The sequence below is a fragment of the Lissotriton helveticus genome, chromosome 8, assembly GCF_964261635.1.
Source record: "Lissotriton helveticus chromosome 8, aLisHel1.1, whole genome shotgun sequence".
Taxonomy (NCBI): domain Eukaryota; kingdom Metazoa; phylum Chordata; class Amphibia; order Caudata; family Salamandridae; genus Lissotriton; species Lissotriton helveticus.
In genome coordinates this window covers 1,170,037,476-1,170,056,387 of record NC_136069.1, presented here as the reverse complement: position 1 = coordinate 1,170,056,387, position 18,912 = coordinate 1,170,037,476, and the positions used below count along the sequence as shown (strand labels likewise).

At 41.9% G+C, this 18,912-nt stretch overlaps 1 protein-coding gene across 1 annotated transcript in view; it reads left to right on the top strand.

The window, feature by feature from the left end:
* Positions 1 to 18,912, top strand: part of LOC144773867 (tripeptidyl-peptidase 2-like) — a 457,098-nt gene that overhangs the window by 299,823 nt on the left and 138,363 nt on the right. The window contains exons 16-17 of the mRNA XM_078658951.1: positions 7,958 to 8,109; positions 9,220 to 9,448. Coding sequence (XP_078515077.1) covers positions 7,958 to 8,109; positions 9,220 to 9,448 — 381 coding nt within the window. The remainder of the gene's footprint in view (positions 1 to 7,957; positions 8,110 to 9,219; positions 9,449 to 18,912) is intronic.

Below are 18,912 nucleotides of genomic sequence, written 5' to 3'. Positions count from 1 at the left end.
ACATTGTGTAAGTAATAAATGATTAAAGCTCATTTATTCTTCTACAGGTATATACATGTTTATATCCAGTAGGTGTGTGATAATATTGTGTGACCTAAAGATGGCATTTGGTGTTATTTAATCAATCCATGACCATGCATTAAAAGGTTCCTTAACAGTTGATGACTGTAACTTTTAAATTCCTTGCAATAATTGAAATAGCCTGATAGTAACTGCTAAATCTGTTGTGGGGTGTGACTTTTAGGTATAACTTACTTTTACATTTAAGATGTAAACTGTGTATACTGTCATAACTTTGTGCACTAATGGAAACATTTAAGAGCTTTTATCATGTTAAGTTTCCATTGTTATCTTAAGTTTTGATGGTTTGGGTGAAGTATGTTGTCCGATGTGGAAGAATAATTACTTTGATCATTTATGCAGCATGCAGGCTAAAAGAATTAGTACTAGTAAAAATAGAACCAATGAGAATGTTCAAAAAAGGATGCCCAACAATGGTAACCAAATATGTAGGGATTTGGACCTGTGAGATCCTCCCCACCACCCCGTAGCACATACTTGTCTAAAATGAATATCTAAGTCGACAGAGAAGTATTACCATTTCATACCTAAATGGCCTTTTCTGATTGCAGTAATAAAGCTCTGTACAGTCTATGAAATGCAAAGACTTATGTGAAATGATTTTTCCAACAGCATTGAATTTAAGAAGTTGAATAATTAATTTTGTGTTTATTATAGTTTTTCTATCCTGATGGCCAAAATTGGATTCTCAATTACATAAGCTGAAATGTTTGTAACCGCTGTATCTACATCTGCCAAAGTCAGTTATCATTGTAGTCATTTTGCTCCACCGTTATTTCTGACAGTGCCAAATGTATGTTGAATTTAAATCCTTGTTGACAATATGGTTTTGTGAGAGATTAATTGGTTAATTCTTATTTTATTGAGGAGCAGATAGATGAGCTCATTATTGAACCTACTGAAAGTTGATTCTGATGCTTATGGTTTCCTTTGTTGATAGTTTGTGGTAGCCTAACAGCAGATAGGGACTCTGGAACAGTTTTCATGCTGTCATGTCACCGGAGCATGACATTTATCCATCGAGTGTTACAGTAGAGTTTTGTGACGAGACTCTAGTTCGTAACTGTGTGCCCATATACTTGACCCTCTCTGATAAGGTACACAACTATTTATTTTAGAGGACATTATTCCTTCTTCAGAATCCATATCTTTTGAAATATTTTACAGCAGTACCTAACAATTTGGATGGAAGAATATCTGGAAACACAAGAAGTGATACCTAAAGCCACGTTGTAAATGCAGGTCTCATATTCTCTGGTTATAAGTCAAGACAATAGTACTTAGCTAAAGCATGCAGTAAAGACCAGCTGGCTGCCTCCCAGATATCCTTAAGCTATCCCCTTTCATGAATGGATTAGTGACTGTTCTGGCTGTGGAGTGGTTCCATCAGGTGGGGAGTTGTTTGAAGCTTATCACCTTCCTATACAAACTACACTTCAACAACACAGTCTGTTTAATTACTGCTACACCTCTGAAACACCTTTCACAGGTAACAGTGGTCCGTTCATTGGGTATTCACAAAATTTCAAAATGCAATATCCCAGTTGATGGTTGCTGCGCTGGAAAGCAAGCCGTGGTTTTACAGAATGGTTTTAATAAAATTCTGTCTCCAGCATGAGAGGGCATGCTCTCTTTCTTAGAACATTTTGCACTAAGAAAATAGATAATGAAATAAATAGGCTGAGAGAGCCTTTAACTTCCTCACTCTGCATAAAGTCAGTGTCACCAGAATCCATCCTGATAGTAAAAGTGTAGCACACTGATATTGAGCGGCTCAAATCCGCAGAGACGCTATCTATATTAATATGCCATCATGCAGGCGTACACGGGGCTCACACAAACTTTTTAAACAACATTTTTAGTAAATGAGATACCACAGAAATGTTAAAGAAAAACCTCAACATTTTCTGATAAAAATTGACAAAGCCTCTACAATAACCATCACAAAAATGTAGTCGTTTTTATACAATTGTCATGTAAATTCCATATCCACCAATAGTAATGCTGGCAATAGTTACACATCAGTGTTGATCAAACCATCCAGCAGCACCTTAAGTAAGTAATGGAATAAATATGCATAATGCTCATACGCCTTCATTTACCATGCCTTTGTACCAAAGGTTATAAACTGAAAACCTTAACCTCTGAGAAAAGGAAACTACAATTATTGGCTTTTCTGTCTTGATGAAATAAAGGGTCCTTTTCCTTAGGCCAATAAAATTAGGCACTGGCCTTCTGAGACTTGTCCAGACCTGAATACCACTGTTTTTGGACTTTGAGTCAGTATATGCATTATTGCAATTAATGTCTAGACCTAAACATGGTGTAATGGCCAGAGGACCTAAATTTAATCTCCTAGCTTTCATGTTGTTTGAGGCAGAATAGGGGGCACTTTGTGTGGTCCCGTGAGGTGTGAAGAGATCGGCCTGTGGGTACAGCTACACTCGATGTTGGCCTGTATGTTTAAAACACCTTCATTTTTGTCTTTAGCTAAAACCTTATTGTGTATCTGTAAAGCCATGTAGATATTGCCACTCTACACGTTTGTATAGTTTCTTATTTGTTTTCAGAGTTTCAAATCACTGAAAAGGAGTGCTGTAACTTTGATGTAGGATAGACTGAGGAAGCCTGGCCCACAGTCTATGAAATGAATTGATATTTTGTTATCCAAACATATGCCATCATCACTTAAGTTAGCTAGTTTGATTTGTTTGCACTTTCCAGTTACCTTTCAGTTCCATGAGACCGGTTTTGCAGTGTCAATGCTCTCCACAAATATTTTAACCTAACCGTTGACATTTCATGACTATAATGTTGTTGGGTAGCACAAAAAGAAAGTGTGCTTTCGTTTCCTCTAAGTAAGTGTGTCCATTTAAATGTGATCGACCCAAGCTCCAACCCACAGTCAGATCTTCTGTGTGAGCTCTCTAGTCTGCAAAACTGCTTCAGACTCTACCTGAAACGGAGTGTGGAAGACCCAGGTCATGCCCCCCTCAAAAGAATGTAATCCAGCAGACGTTATCTTAGAACGTAGCCTTGGTCACTAAAAGTAAATGTGTGACCAGCCATAGGTTTTGCAACCAGGAACCCAAAGAGACCACAGAGATTTTAGCTTCATGTGAGGCACCATGTGGCTGAACAATCACTAACTGTACAGCTTTGGGTTAGAATGGAATGTCATCTTTTAAGTATTGAATCCATCCTGAAGGGAGAAAAAAAAGGCTTTACTAGAGAGTTGTCTGTTTCCACTCATAGATAGTGAATACTGTTCCTTTGAATAAACTGACTTTGGGGGAGCTGGGTGTCTATGAAAACCAGTTGTCGTAAAAAATGTTTGGTGGTGTACAGTCCTTTCTTTGGAAGCAACTTTCAAAAATGCAGAGAAGAAAATCCCATATCTTTAATACAATAATTGGCTTCTATCTCCGTCACTGGCTTGTAAAAATCTTTTCAAGCTGATCCCAGGTCAATGCTTTGCACCACTAATGTTATCTTTCTGCATTCAAAGGTAGACACCTTCTTTGTAATGGTGGAATGGGAATATTGCATTATATGCTCTAAACATTGAGGGAAACCATCCCAACACAATCCTGCAAGAGTTATTTTTTGCTTTCATAATTTTGTCCCATGCCATTAGGCTTCAAATAGGCCCCCCTTTTATTTGTTCTTTTTGATGAGGAAGTATCCTCAGTTAAACCCTGTGTGCTATGTTGACAGTCTAAAAAGCACATCTTGAATGGTATGATATGCAGGACCCACTTCCAAATCATGTTGAATCAGATTTGCCCATAAATGATTCACGCCTTGAAGACTGACACGTTTTAACTAGGATGGAAGGAGTAATGACTATACTTTGGGTTACTCTGACATGAGTTGACCTGTGTGTCTCAAAATGGTTTCAAGGGTGGGATATGATCAGGATATCAAAGAATTGGGCTGTGTGGGGCCGAAGTGGTATAAAAACTTTGTAACCAATTTACTCAGCAGTTCCTCTGGCCCCTAAACATTTTCAGCTGAGGCATGCCTTCCTGAAGAATACTGAAAAATGTTTCAATGTTCATTAAGATCTCCATAAAACATTTGTAAACTGTACTCCAGATTAGTAAAACAGGTTGGAGATTTAGTGTAAAGGTAGTTAGGTCATATAGATGAGGAGTGAGATGAGGCAAAGATACACCAGACAGAAGCTGTGGTCTAATCTGGTATCCAGCTGTCAAATTGTAACTTTTTCCAACAAATATATTACATCTGGGTACAAATGGAACCTTTCGTGTGATCGCTAAGGACCTGTTTAAGGAGCAGTGGAGCAACAGGTTTATTTTCCAATACTATGTGGTAGTGCATTCAAATTAGGAAATTTTGGATGGAGTAAGGCTTCTTTTGTCTCAAGTACTGTAAAACACTATCGAACTGACTGATCAAACAGCCATGTTTAGCATTTGGGTAGTGAGGGACACAACGCCCCACAAAAATTTAGTAAAGGTCCATGCTGTTATGTCGGCCTGGTGTTTGAATAGCATGGTATTGCTTGGGTGGTGGGGAAGCTGTTTACCCCCACACTGGTGGCAAATAGCACAGCAAGATGGCCCAGTGGATGCTGGGCAAAAATACCCTGCATGTACTCTTCTAACTAAGGAGTGTTACATTTTCCCTCATCATGAAGATGTTTCTTGTAAGAAGGTTTATTTTGAAAGATACCTGGGGCCATATTATGAATACAGCATTATTTCCCTGTTTGTGCCATGGCACAAGTTTCAAAAGGTGCGCTGGGCACAAACAGGGACAGTGTGGTGTGTTACAAAGAATGTGCTGCCCCGAGGGCAGCCGCAAACTTGTGCTTTCCTTGGGGTAGTGCATTCAAATTAAATATTGAGCAGCTGTATAAAAGCTGCTCTGTGTTTCAAAGTTCTGGCTTCAACCTGCCTGCACTTTGCAGCGGGGCGAGAGATACCCTTGCAGGCGGTGCAGTGAGTGGCTGCACCTGCCTGCAGCGTGATGTCTGGGTGAGGATCCTTCATCCGCCCTGAGGGCTACCTTTAGGAGGCGAACTTTCAGTGCACCACCTTTTTGTGGTGCACTTTTAGTGTGCCTCCTATTGGCATGTTTGCGTCTGAGCTCATGTTGGTAATATGGCATGGACACAGAGACAGACACCCTCATTTTCATGGGGCCATGCCCCCATGCAAATGGGGAAATTACCTCTTATGATATTGCTGGCGCAACATGTACACCAGCGCTATTAGTATTACAGAAGGGGACACCAAGCGTCTGTGGCCCCCTCTGTAATTCCATTGAGCTCTGGGGATGCACACGCCTGTTGCACCCCAGGGGCACAATGTAAAATATGACCCATGATCCTACGTGCTAATTTACTGTGAAAAAATAAATACAATAGTTTTTTTTCGTTTTTTTTTTTATAAAAAAATATTTTACCAATTTCTTGACCTTCACCAGCTTTTGTGATATAAGGGGTCTCAATGTGACTTCCCATAGCTGACAGAAGTCTGAGTGGCCAAAACCTTTGGGGTAGTTCTTATCTTAGCGTGAACCTCCCTCTTACAGTCTTTTTCTTTTTTTGTTATTATACTGAGAGTATGTTTAACAACTGACCACTCCCAAACTGTGAGATAGCCTCTGGTGCTGGATGCATTTTTAAAGGCATTTTCTGATATTGTCACATATATTAAAAAGTTTAATTATGTTGACAAAACTAGAAAGTGAGCTGTAATCCTTGGCCGCTCACATTTTTCCAATGAAGGGTCCAACTTCTCACTGAAAATCTTCTTATAGTTCGAAGTTATGTGTGAATGATTAGGCTGTGTTTTCAGAGGAAACCCTGACCGACATAAACCATAAGTATTTTTGTGGCAGAATACATTTCCATGGACCCTGCTATAGAGTCGACGGAACCGGTCCTGCCTGAATAAGAATAACCTGCCAATTAAACAGCATTTAAACAAAAACTATCTGATTGAAATTGATGCATTATGTTGAGCTGTGAAGGATGAAAATCTAAATTGCTTAGAGGAATCATAGAAATCGGATCCTACCTTCTTCTAAAGCATCCAGTTCACATATGTATCCTGTAAGTGCCACAGTGAGAACGGATACTGTCTAAATTGCTGGATACATGTAAATCTATGAACCTTGAAAAGAAAAACCAGCCATGGCATCAGTTGGTCTTTTTCAGTGCAGGGGACACCTTGCTCCTGTCTGGTTAAAGCATGAGAATCAACCACAAAATGTAATCAAGCCTAGGCAAAATTTAAATTATCCCAGTGAAATTGGATTATTTCTGATTTTCAAATTACTTGAATTTCACAAAATTCCTCAATGATGTAGTTTTGCATAATTTGTGCCTGTAGGAGACTGGATTGCACAGAATGTATCTCACTGACAGATATTTGTACGCACAATATGCAACCTAGTGAAAGTCATACAAGATACTGGCAAACAACATTTCACTGTTATTTCTTGAAATGTCAGAAAATTATTGGGTACATTACACATGGTGGTACACTCCTAAAATCTAAAATTGCTTCGAGATCTGGTTTTCCTTAGCATGGATGAAGATAAAGGAGGCTTCGGAACTGACTTTTTCAGTTTTTTGCGAATGCGGTTACTTGATCCCCCTAACAAAAAGCTGCTCTCATAATTCGATGTCTTATAAAGGAATTCTGTAATTTTGGTATAGATGTTGACCTCTTTCTTACCTTCCACTATTTCTGAAGCAGCTCTTCTCTCCGGTTACATATCCAAAGCCATAGATGTAGATGTTGTGGTGACTAGGAGCACACACGGCGTCAGAATATCTATCACTTTCCTCCTCTTTGTAAAAAAGCAGTGGCAAAAGTAAAGTTGTAAGTGTCACATTAGATGCTGATTGCTCCGGGAAATTGCGAATTGAATCATGTGCAACGTTACTGGACTTCTGGGGATCCCTGATATTTCCAAACCCCCCATTAGTGCTGTGGACAAGGTGCGGACAGAAGAAGCCTTTTGCAGCTTTGTCAAGAATGTGATTAGAAGAGCCTCGAGGCATAGAAAAGTCCTAGAAAAGATCAGGATCACTTGCCCTGTCTACCCGCACCAGAGTTGGAGCAGCAGCCGGCATCCGTTTACAAAAACGTTTACAAAACATTCAAAAGCCACCTGACTTTGCAGGAAGGTTTTTTTCCAAGTGTCTGTGCTTTGATGGGGATTCATTCTGTGATCTTTGTTTCTTCTTTTCTCAAAACTGGTCATATCCCACAAAATGGAGTAACCCTTTGCCTCGCGTATATGAATCCCTCTGTTTATTTTATTAAACATGTTAGTCTTCAGTTTCCCTTTCTTTAGGCCACCTACCCTTCAAGGGTGTGCTGAGATATAATTGACAGATGTATCTGTTGTGAAGGACTGCCAAAACCACAGCAGTGAGGGAAGTCGCTCTTTAATATTGTCATGCTGCATTTGTCACAGTAATTAATTTCCAAAGAGATTTTACTAATTGTCATAAGTAAAACGTCAACATAGCCAAAATGAATACACAATGGCCTGTGAATCCATTACATTTCTCTGCAGTGTTACCAAATCCTGGCATCACTGGCATAGAAAACGGGACTAAAGAGATTTTGCACAGTGGTACCACGATTGATGCACTTGATGTTGATTCTTTGCAACATAATGGGATAAAAGTGACTCGCACTGGCATTGCGACAGTATGAAAACTGTTTTCAAACAAAACCGCTGCAGACAGCGCTGTTGCTACTATAGAGAAGTATCTGCACAGGGAATATTATCAGAACTAACTTCAAGTTGTGAGATTCTGTATTGTAAAGAATTGCTGTCGGTTGTCCTACAGAAGACTTATATAAACCCCTTTTCTTTAATTTAGGATGTAGTATCTGTACACTATCATCTTGTGCCCTCACCTACAAAACCGAAAAATGGAGGCAAAGAGAAGGAGAAGGATCCAGACAAAGAAAAGGACGTTAAGGAAGAATTTGCAGAAGCACTGAGAGACTTGAAAATTCAGTGGATGGCAAAGTAAGACTCAGTCCTAATTAACTAAATATGAATTAGTGTTTCCCCAAAACAAATGCATAATTAGCAAAATATCTGTCTAGTGTAAAACCAAGGTAATCAACCACAATACACAGTGTTAATTTTATTTTGTTTCATTCCTTTATCATTACATTTTCCTTTGTGTTTTTTTTCCAACGACTAAATTGTTGGAGTTCATGAAAGATAAATAGTAGACTGGGGAAAAGTCCCCTGAAAGCTAGAACGCTTGTTCCCTCAAATGCTTGTTCCCATCTACTGCTACTCCTTTCTGAGCTGACTGGCTAGGAGTAGAACTTGCAGCCTTTGCCTCTTTTTCAGAATATCTGGCCTAATGGAATTTCTCCAGTCTGACCGACTCCTCAACAGACCCCACACCTGCTTCTCTTACATTTTGCAAGCATTTGTACTCCTTTAGTTAACCGGTTCCTATAATAGCCCAGGTACCAAATTTTCTAGAAAGTGTTGCTGTTTTCCTTCTACAAAGCGCACCTAACGGCTTTTAATATGACCACATTTTCAAAACATCACTACTCTAGCCTGATAAATATTTTTAGAAAACAAATCTTCAGGCACCTCCCAGCCTTGCTAGTTTGCAACGTGCATCTTTTCTGGAATCTCATGCTGTGCATTATTCCACCATCTAGTTGTTAGGTCCAGAATTCTTCCAATTTTTGTAGTCCTTCTATTTTTGATTTTTGTTGTTGGTGGGCATAGACGGATCCCCCATTTAGTGTCCCTTGTGATGTCATGCAGCTTCCTTTGGAAGCTCCCACCTATGGTCAGCATTTTTAGATTATTTATTTTTCACAGTTGGGTCTGGATGCTTGGCTCAAGGCTCTCCAACAGGAGGAAGAAGATGTGACAAAAGTTTGGGAGAAGTTTGCCTAAAGTTAACCGAATTCAGAGAAGAACACCAATGAAGAAGTGCCGCAGGAGAATTTGAGAGAGGAGGAGAAGAATTTCCTCAATGGTTTTTCTAGACTGCCCATGCTAGAGACTCCTAATGGAGAAAACTCTGTTTCTGTTGCCATCATAAATTCTCGCAGACAAACATCTGGTCTGCAACCTCTGTCTGCCTGTGGCCCATTGAAGCGACGACTGCAACGCCCGCTCCGTGTTCACGTTGAAGATGCTGAAGGTGAATGAGAAGCAGAGCCGAGCCCATCATAACATGCATAGACCGCAGACAGCTCTATCCCTAAGAGACCCGGGTCTCTCAAGCGGCGAAGAGGGAAACCTTGCCGAAGGTGCAGAGGAGGATATTTTTAATGCTGACTTGCAGATCGTTGACGTAGAAGCCCAGGCAGCCGAGAGACACGAGGTAAGAGAATCAACAATCCTGAAGAAAATGCCAGAGTCTAAAAAATCTGGCTCAACTACATCAAAGAAGTGGAGAAGTGTGGCTCAGGGGTTAGAGGCAGCAGACCCGGAAGCTGAGATTGGTCCTGGACCAGGGTTCATTTCCCTGCATCGGCGGGTCTTGGGCTAAAAATTCCACAGACTCGATAATTCTCGCCCCGGTGCCTCCTCGACTCACGGGTTCACACTCTGCGACTCTGGGCAATAGCTTGCTTAATCTCCACAACGGCCCCCCGCGGCGGGATGCCTGACTTTCACCTTGTTGATACCCTGCTATCTCACAGGGGAATACCAGGAAGGGTTCCCTAAGCAAGCGCCGGGAAACCCACTGCGGGTAGCTGTGCGCTATATAAGCTCAACTACATTTACATTTACAAAGGGAGCCTCAGCATTGACTCACTCGCAGGCACACCCGAGACAAGGAGCCCCTTTGATCCGCCAAAAGTGCACCGCAGGAGGAAGATCTTCAGAAAAAACTCAGTTGTCGAAGGACAGGTGAGGGAAAGACGATTCGACATAAAAAAAGAGAGGTTGCGAGAGGAACACTGAAGCTCGACAACTGTGGCATCTTTGGAGGACTCTTCAACGTTGAAGAGAAAGACAACAACGAACCTCAGTGCTGAAGAACTGGTGGCAGAAATTAAGAAAAAAAGGTGTCTCGAAGTGGAATTGGCCAACCTTCTACAAAAGAAGGTCTTAGATCAGAGCCTAAAAGTTAGTGAATTTCACCGAAGACTTCGACACCAAAAGAACAGGGTGAAAGAAAGTTGAAGATCGAGCCTCCTCTAACTCCAGAGCCAGAGGAACAGGTGGCAGGATTGTACCGAGGCTCGGAGAAATCAGAGTTCACAGAATCCCAGTGGCGAGACCTGGAGACAGAATCCCCGGAGGATGGGGTTGTCAGTTATCAATAGAGGCCATCACCTCCAGATGACATTGTCACCTATACCGAGGTGATTAGGAAGTCTGTGTAAAAATATGGGATGCAGCAATAGGAAGATTGGGCTCAGTCTTGTTTCCTGCTGGAAACACTTCCACCCACACAAGCAGGAGCAAATTCCTGCCAGTTCTGCCTAGAGTACTAGACTAGCGAAGAGAAGCCTTTAAGGAACCTGCCACTTGTAGAACCCTGACTAGAAGGGCAGAGAACAAATCCAAGTACTCGTCATGGACCGATCCTACATAAAGGGTAAGGGGCCGGCTGATTTGATTATTACATCGACAGCACAGAACAGGGCCAACATCCCATCTACATCTGGCCCACCTCCAAACAAAGAGCAAGCGGATGGGCCTCATGGGTCGAAAATTGGAGCGCTGTGTGTCAAACTAGTGGTGCATCGCAACTTGAAATGCCCTCCTAAATAGTCATGCCTACCAGCACTGACTGAATTAATAAAGCACCTGCTTGAACAATACATGAGGGGAGCTGCCAACCTGGCGGACAAAGGCAAAATCATTGGCAGCATATGGCTCAAGTCGATATTGGATACGGCATACCCATCCAGCTGCCAAATGATGATGGGCATCACCCTATGCCGCCAAAAATGGCTGAAAATGTTCGGGTTCAAGCCTGTAGGACAGGAAAACATATGGAATATCGCTTTCAAAGGGGATGAATTGATTAGGAGCTCAGTGGATGACCCCTTGAACAAGCACAAGAAAGATAATGAAACAGCAAAATCAATGGGAGCATTGTAGTTTTGAGGAATTATGTGAAGAGGAACAGTTCCACCGCAGAGGCCCATGAGAGGAAGCTTCTAGTCTGGAACATCCCACCAAAGGTTCCTGGAAAGCAATTAATCAAGTACACCCCAGCAGAGCTGGCAATACCAGCAGCAAAGACAACAGTCCTTTAATGGAAGAACAGGGGGCAGACGGCAGCCACATACAGGATGCTCAATACCCACCAACAAGTGACTTCACACAGTCCACAACCTCTCACAAACGAGATCAGTGAGAGGCAAACACAAAGATCTCAAACGCCTACACAAAAAACCAGTGGGAGGTAGAATAAAAGCTTCCTTCAGGAGTGGAGGAGGATAACATTAGACAAATCGATCCCAAACGTAATAAAATATGGATATTGCATAGAATCAGTAAAGAGACCTCCAACAGGTGGACCAAAGAAGAAGGTCCATTCAAAAGAAGAAACATCTTTCCTGTTTGAGGAAGTAGAGGAATTGCTGTAGAAAAAACTCAATTCAGACAGTGCCAAAAGCAGAAATCCACAAGGGAAATTACTCCACATATTTCCGAATTCCAAAGGTAGGTGAATCTCTAAGACCAATTTTAGACATCAGATTTGTAGCCAAGTTTATAAAGACTAAAGATTCAAAATGACAACATTGCAGGAGGCCTTACTACAATTGCAAAAAGGGGATTACATGGCCACTATAAACTTAAGACGCCTTTTTGCATATCCTAATGAATCCAAAGTACAAAAAAATGTATCACATTTGTGGTAAAAAAGACTCACTACCAGATCACAGTACTGGCATTCGGAATAAAATCAGTAGCAAGAGCTTTCACAAAATTTCTCTCAGCAGTAGTAGCACACCTAAGAAGATTAGACATACATGTCTATCCTTACCTGGACGACTCGCTAGTGAGAGCAACTCCCACAAGTGCAGGGAACATATTCAACAAGTAATGAGCACTTTTTTTCGCTTTGGGATTCTCAATAAACATAGAGAAGTCATCACCTGAGGAAGAAAACATTTTTCTTGGAGCAAGGACAAACTCAATCCTAAGGAAGGTGTACCCCTACAACAATAGAATAGAAGTCATTACTTCTAGTGGCTACCCTACACCAGAAGAGGCAAGCTCTATCAGTGAGGACAGTGGGATAACTCTTAAGAAGGTGGCATCATGTATACCTCTGAACCCATATGCAAGACTGCACATGAAGCAAATCCAGGAACGTCTCCAAAACCAATGGTCACAAGCAAAAGGGAGTTGCTAGTGGTTGTCATGCAGAAAGTACAAGAAGAGATAGCTTTGTGGAACAGATCACATATAAGACAAGGAAGGAACTTTGCACAACCAACTCAAACAGTGACCATTACAAAAGATAACTTGCATATGGGCTGGGGTTCTCACATGGGCTCACGCAAGGTGCAAGGAATCAGGAAAGAACACGATGAAATACAACCCATCAATATCCTGGAACTAAAAACTGTGTTCTTGGCCTTAAAAGCCTTTCAGAAAGAGTTGTTAGAAAAATTAATAATGATCCAAACAGACAACACAACAAAAGTGTTTTACTTCAACAAGCAATGAGGAACACAATCCCTTGCATTATCCAGATCAATCCAAAAACTGTGGAAATGGGCCATACAGAGGAAGATGGAACTAACAGCAGTTTATCTCCCAGGAAGGGACTATATAGATTCAGACAGGCTGAGCAGACTGGCATCTGGAATGGGAACGGAATCAGAAAGTACTCAACAAGATCTTTGAGAGGTTGGGCAACCCCAACGATAGATCTGTTTGCAACATCAAGGAACAACACATGCCAAAGCTGTGCCTCGAGACAGCCCTACCACATATCCCTGGGGAATACACTGTTGATAAGCTGGCCAGGGACATTTGCTTCTGCCTTTCCCCTGATACCACTGATACACAGAATGATCAGCAAATGCAGACAGAGCAAAATGACACTCATACTAATTGCCACACAGTGAGCAAGGCAAACTTGGGTTCGAGGCATGTGGGCTGCTAAATTCATATCTTAGCATTAGATCGCCGCCTAGTGTTGGGTCCGGATGATCGCACATTGTTGTCCTGGAAGAGTCTTCGAAGTATCCTGAGATAGGTGGCTCCTCCCCTGGACTACAGTGCGCATGGGCATCGGCTCCATCCTCAGATTGTTTTTTTCCGCCATTGGGTTCGGATGCGGTCTCGACTTCTCTCTGTCGGTTCTCGGAACTGATTGAAATGGCACAGGAAAACTTGCAAAGATTTCCAATACAACAAGACCTACTGGCAATGGAAAAGGGAATGGTATTTCGACCAGAACCAGAGTCTTTGAGCCTGGCTCCTGAAGACCTAGAATTTGGACATTTAAAACTGCCAGAAAACACAATGGGTGTTCAAAGAGAAACAAGAAAGCCAACTACAAGAAAGTGCTGTATAGCAAAATGGAAAAGATACTCCATGTGTTGTCTTAAAAATGGATCATTAAGAAAGAACACAAAAAAAATGCAACAGCGTTACGATATCTAGCACACCTCACAGACTTCAAGTTGTCATATGCCTCGTTAAAGGTACACTTGGCAGCGAAAGTGACCTACCCATGTGGTCACATGTGAAGAAGTTTCTTCACAGCCCCAGTAATTAAAAGATTCTTAGAAGGGTCAAGGAGAATTGCACCACCAAGGAAAATACCAACACCCACATGGAATCTAAATGTGGTACTCGCTCAGTTAATGAAGCTGAGCCTTGAACCATTGCACAAGCCCCCGTTGCAAATGTTCACCCAAAAACAGCCTTTCTTGTTGCCATTACATCTCTGCGCAGGGTGAGTGAATTGCAGGCACTCACACTTCAATAAACATACTTTGAGAGTCAATTTTCAATTTCAAAAAGCTTTATTTCGATATACTGAGTAATATCATAAAAGCATACATTGTTAAAAGCAAATTTAAGTCACAAAGTGCCAGTATATTTCCATTATGGGTACACCATACATTTTAAAAACAGGGTTATTATCAGAAAGTGACAAGTGCGTTTAAAAAACAACAACAAATAAGAATAAAAAATTCATTAGAATATATTGGGTTTAAAAAACTCTAAAATACATAATAGCATATGACATATTACATCAAGTTCCTAAACTTAACCAAAAGTTTCAGAAATGTAGCTAGTGTGTGGGACACTTCCATATTTTCTAGCCGCTGTAGTCTAAGAAAAGCATTTCTACAGGACCGGAGGCCCCACTCCTTAAGAATTGGTTTAAGTAGGATCTTTCTTGGAAACTCGTAAAATGTGCAGAATAAAATGCAATGCATATTAGTTTGAGGGGCGAGATCATCACAGGGGCAAGGCGGTAAATCTCTCGACCAGTCATTACATGCTGGGAAAGTAGTTAGACGATAAAAAGATCCCAATCTAAACCTCGTGAGAAACATTCTAGCATAACAATTAAGGTCCCTTGCAAGATATAATAGCAGTCCCTGTTCTATAGTAATTTGCTGATAAGCTAACACAGATTTTTTCAGTTTTTCCGTGGACCATCTTTTAAGCGCTAGGTGGTTCATTACCAGATTACGCAGGACTTTCCTCTGCATCATTTCCATACTAGATGGATTCTTAAAAAACTCGGGGTGGCCAATCTCGGTCAGCATTGCTTCCACAAAAGACAGCCATTTAAATTGCCTTATACCATCAAGGTTTAGGCAATCGAATATTACATTACGATTAAAGGCTGTCTCTGGAGTTAGCCACAGCTTGTGCCATAGCAAGATAGGCTCAGTCATTATAAAATCAGAGATATAGGGGAGACCCAGTTCTAGATGTACAAAATAGCTGGCTGTAGATTTGGGGACCCCTAAGAGGTATCTGAGGAAACAATTTTCAGATTGTTGAATTGAAATTGAAGTATCAATCCCCCAGATACCGGAGCCATAGGTGGCCGTGGATACGCATTTAGCCTTGTATATTACAATCGACTCCTTGACGGGTCTAACCCCAATTTTAACCGCAAAATTCTCCAAAGCTCCGATCGCCCTAGAAAATGCTAATTTTCTGGCTTTAATTGCTGTGTGCCAAGAGCACTTCCTGTAAAAAGAAATCCCAAGGTAAGAGAATTGATATGTAGTCTCTATCCTTTTACCCTCGATAAAAATGGGACAAGGTACTAGCTTTGTTCCTTGTCGACAAGACATGGAAAAGGTTTTTGATATATTAACCTTAAGTCCCTTCTCCCTCATAAAAAAGGTAAACTTTGAGACAGCCTTCTGTAGGCCCAGCCTGGTTTGCGAGATAATAGCAGCGTCGTCCGCATACAGAAGGATGGGGACGGGGTGGCCCTGGACTGAAGGGTAATCATATTGAAAACTTTTAAGGTGATCACCAATAGAACCAATATAGAGGGAGAAGAGTAGGGGCGCTAAGATGCATCCCTGTCTCACCCCCCTCTTGATGGAGAATCTAGAGGAGCACTCCCCTCGTTGTCCAAAGCGCACCCTCGCCCCAGCATCCCTGTATAATTCCTTGATAAAATTAAGGATTGAAGATTCAATACCCAGGTTGTCGAGTGTGAACCATAACTGGTCGTGGTCAACACAATCGAAGGCTGAACTCAAATCATTAAAAGTAATAAAAAGGTTCCCTTTCTTCGCCTGAGTATACTTTTAGATTAAAAAATACAAATGTAGGCTCTGCTCAACCGTTCCCATGCCAGCGCGAAAGCCATACTCAAAAATCGATAAAATGTTGGCATCCTCAGTCCATTGTTGCACACGTTTTAAAATAATACGGCCATCTACCTTCATTAAGGCGTCTAAAAGGGAAATCGGACGATAGCAAGATGGGTCATGCCTGTCCCCCTTTTTAAATATGGGAATAACTATCGCTTCTGACCATGTTGCGATAAGTCCATGGGTGTTTGCACAGTTCATCACAATGGTTAATAATGGGGCCCAGAAATCAAGTTGTGCTTTAAAAACATCAATAGGTATCGCATCCGGGCCCGGTGCCTTGCCTGAAGGACTCTCTCTTATGGCCAAAGTGACCTCCTCGCAAGTAAAAACAATATCCAACGGGAGGGTTCCCAGGCAGGATCCGGTGTTACCGCAAGATGTAGTAAGAGCCGAGTGGGATAAATGGGTGGAAGGTGAATTTCCGTACAGATTTTAAAAATGGGCCACCCAGATATCCCTATTAATAGCTACATCTAAAGGCTCAGAATTTTTCCCCCGCATGAAAAGGGGCGTTTACAGCCTTCCAGAGAGCAGTTGGATCCCTATTTTTAGAGGAAGAAATTAATGCTTGCCAAGCCTCGTGTTTCAGGGTTTTCTCCCTACTCTTAATTGCACAGCGATACTGATGTCTGGCCTGACGGACTTCGCGTGGGGATCTAGGCGTAGCATGTAAGGCCTGTTTTAAGGATTTTAGCGCAGATATGCAGTTCTTATCAAACCACCCTTTGGGTTTGTGAGGGCCTGGCTTGAACTGACGGAAGAGTGGGTGTTTTAATGACGCTTGTATTTTTTAAAAAGAATCCAAGATTTTTAAAGGATCTTCTGATGGAGATAAACAAATGTCAATCTCTTCCTTTCTTGCCATGAATAATTTAACAATAAGCCCGCAGGATCAACCGTATCCCATTTAAGGGTGTAACCGTTGGTGCGCCCAACGGAAATGGGTTGTTGATAGGTGGGGCAATTATCCCTAGATACCTGCTTATGTAGGGGCTTATTAATAGTAAATGCAATTGCATAGTGGTCGCCGTAAATATCATCTAAAGTTTTCCACGATGACAGTAAGTAAGCATGTGTTTTGGCGAAAAGCGTAAAATCTATATCAGTGTTAGAACCCCTGCCATGAAACGTTGGCTGAAAAGGTACTCTGAGTCACAAAGACAGGATTATTATTCGGACAGACCCGCAGTTCTTGCCATAGGTAATCTCACAGTTTCACATGAATCAAACTACATAAATACGTTTTTTTTCAAAAACCAAAAAGCACGCGCAGAAAGAACGTTACACACATTGGATGCAAGACAAGCCATAATGCATTATATCGAAAAGACAAAACCAAAGACAAATCAACTATTCGTCTCATTTGCAAACTGTTCTCTGGGGAGACCAGTAACTAAAAACACAATTGCAAGGTGGATAGCACAAACTTTTCAGATGTGCCAGAGAAATGCAGGAGAAAGACTTAGTGTAACACCTAGAGCACATTCCACAAGGAAGGAGGGAGTTACCACTGTGTTTCTAGAGAATATACCCTTAGAGGATATTAGTATGGCAGCAGTGTCGTCATCTGTACAGACGTCCACATAACAATGTTGTATAGACATTCAAATGAACAAGGAAGCACAAGTGGGACAAAAGTCATATAACATCTGTTTCTGTAGTAGGGGATCTCTGTGTATAGTCATAATCTAGTGAATAGTCCCGCCCATGTGCGTGGACCCCGGAGCAATCAAAAATAATCTCTTAAGGTGTCGAAAAATGCAGGACTGCACAGACACTTGAGAGAATTAAAGACAGATAATGCAGCCTATATCCACAGGCTACACTGTCCAGTACTTCAACTAGAAATTCTACCAAAAAAATCCACAAACAGCAAAGCCTGTCCAGATTTCCCTTGCTTTAACAGCAAAAACCCTCTGGAATGATAGAGAGGAAGACAAGCCCCATAGGCTGCCATTATGTGGCTCAGAAGAGGATACTGTGCCTTTAAGAGAACTTTCCAGAAGTCTCACAGTATCCCAGAATGCACTGCAGGTCCCTTTTTACTTTCAGTTCTTTTTTCCGGCTCCTGCAAGCAGGACCCTGGAGCATTGAGCTCTCCCTTTTTAAGGGTTTATTGGTGATATTTTTCCCTTTTTCAAAGTTATTTGAGGTCTTTTCTTGAAGTACTTTGCTGTTTCTTCCTGTTTGTCTTTGGGTGCACTCTTAATTGTCAAATATGCCTGCATTATTCGACAAATGCCCTGAGTGTTCCAGGAAGAAGGCCAAGTCTGACCCACACGAGGTGTGTATCATCTGCCTTCCCTCCTCTCATTTCCCAGAGAAGTGTGACATCTGCCAGGGTTTCTCTAGCAGGACCCTGAGGGATAGGATGAAGATCAGGCTTCAGGGCCTTGAAGACAGAAGACGGAAGGCACAAGGTGGGTCTGGAGGGGCTTCATCTGCCCATGCTGAGGCCTCTGGGGTACAAAAGAGGGTGGTGATGGACGGAGCATCTGAATCAATCAAACACTCACACCCAGTCAAAAGATCTGGGTTTAATCCATCACCGTTCTTTAGCCCACTCTGCCACCCCAGTTCAGACATGGCTATATGCAAATCAGTCTGACCCTGTGCCTCATGGGAACAGTCCAGCCCGAACTGCCAAGCCATGTCTTCCCTGGACTGGAAACAAGCTTCCGAGGACCGGTTTCTGGCATTCCAGCCGTCTTCAGCCCGGCTTGCTTGAATCCAGTGGCAAAGTGAGCAAGGGACTCACGTCTGAGCATACCCTGCCACACTTATGGCGGCCAAAAGCGGTACAAAAGGGGGTGGTGATCAATCTGAATCAATCAAACACTCACACCCAGGTTCACAGGGTCAGACTGATTTGCATATGGCCATGTCTGAACTGGGGTGGCGGAGTGAGCTAAAGAACGGTGATGGATTAAACCCGGATCAGTTGACTGGGGGTGAGTGTTTGTATTGTCAACGCTCCGTCCATCATCACCTTTGGTTTTTCTTT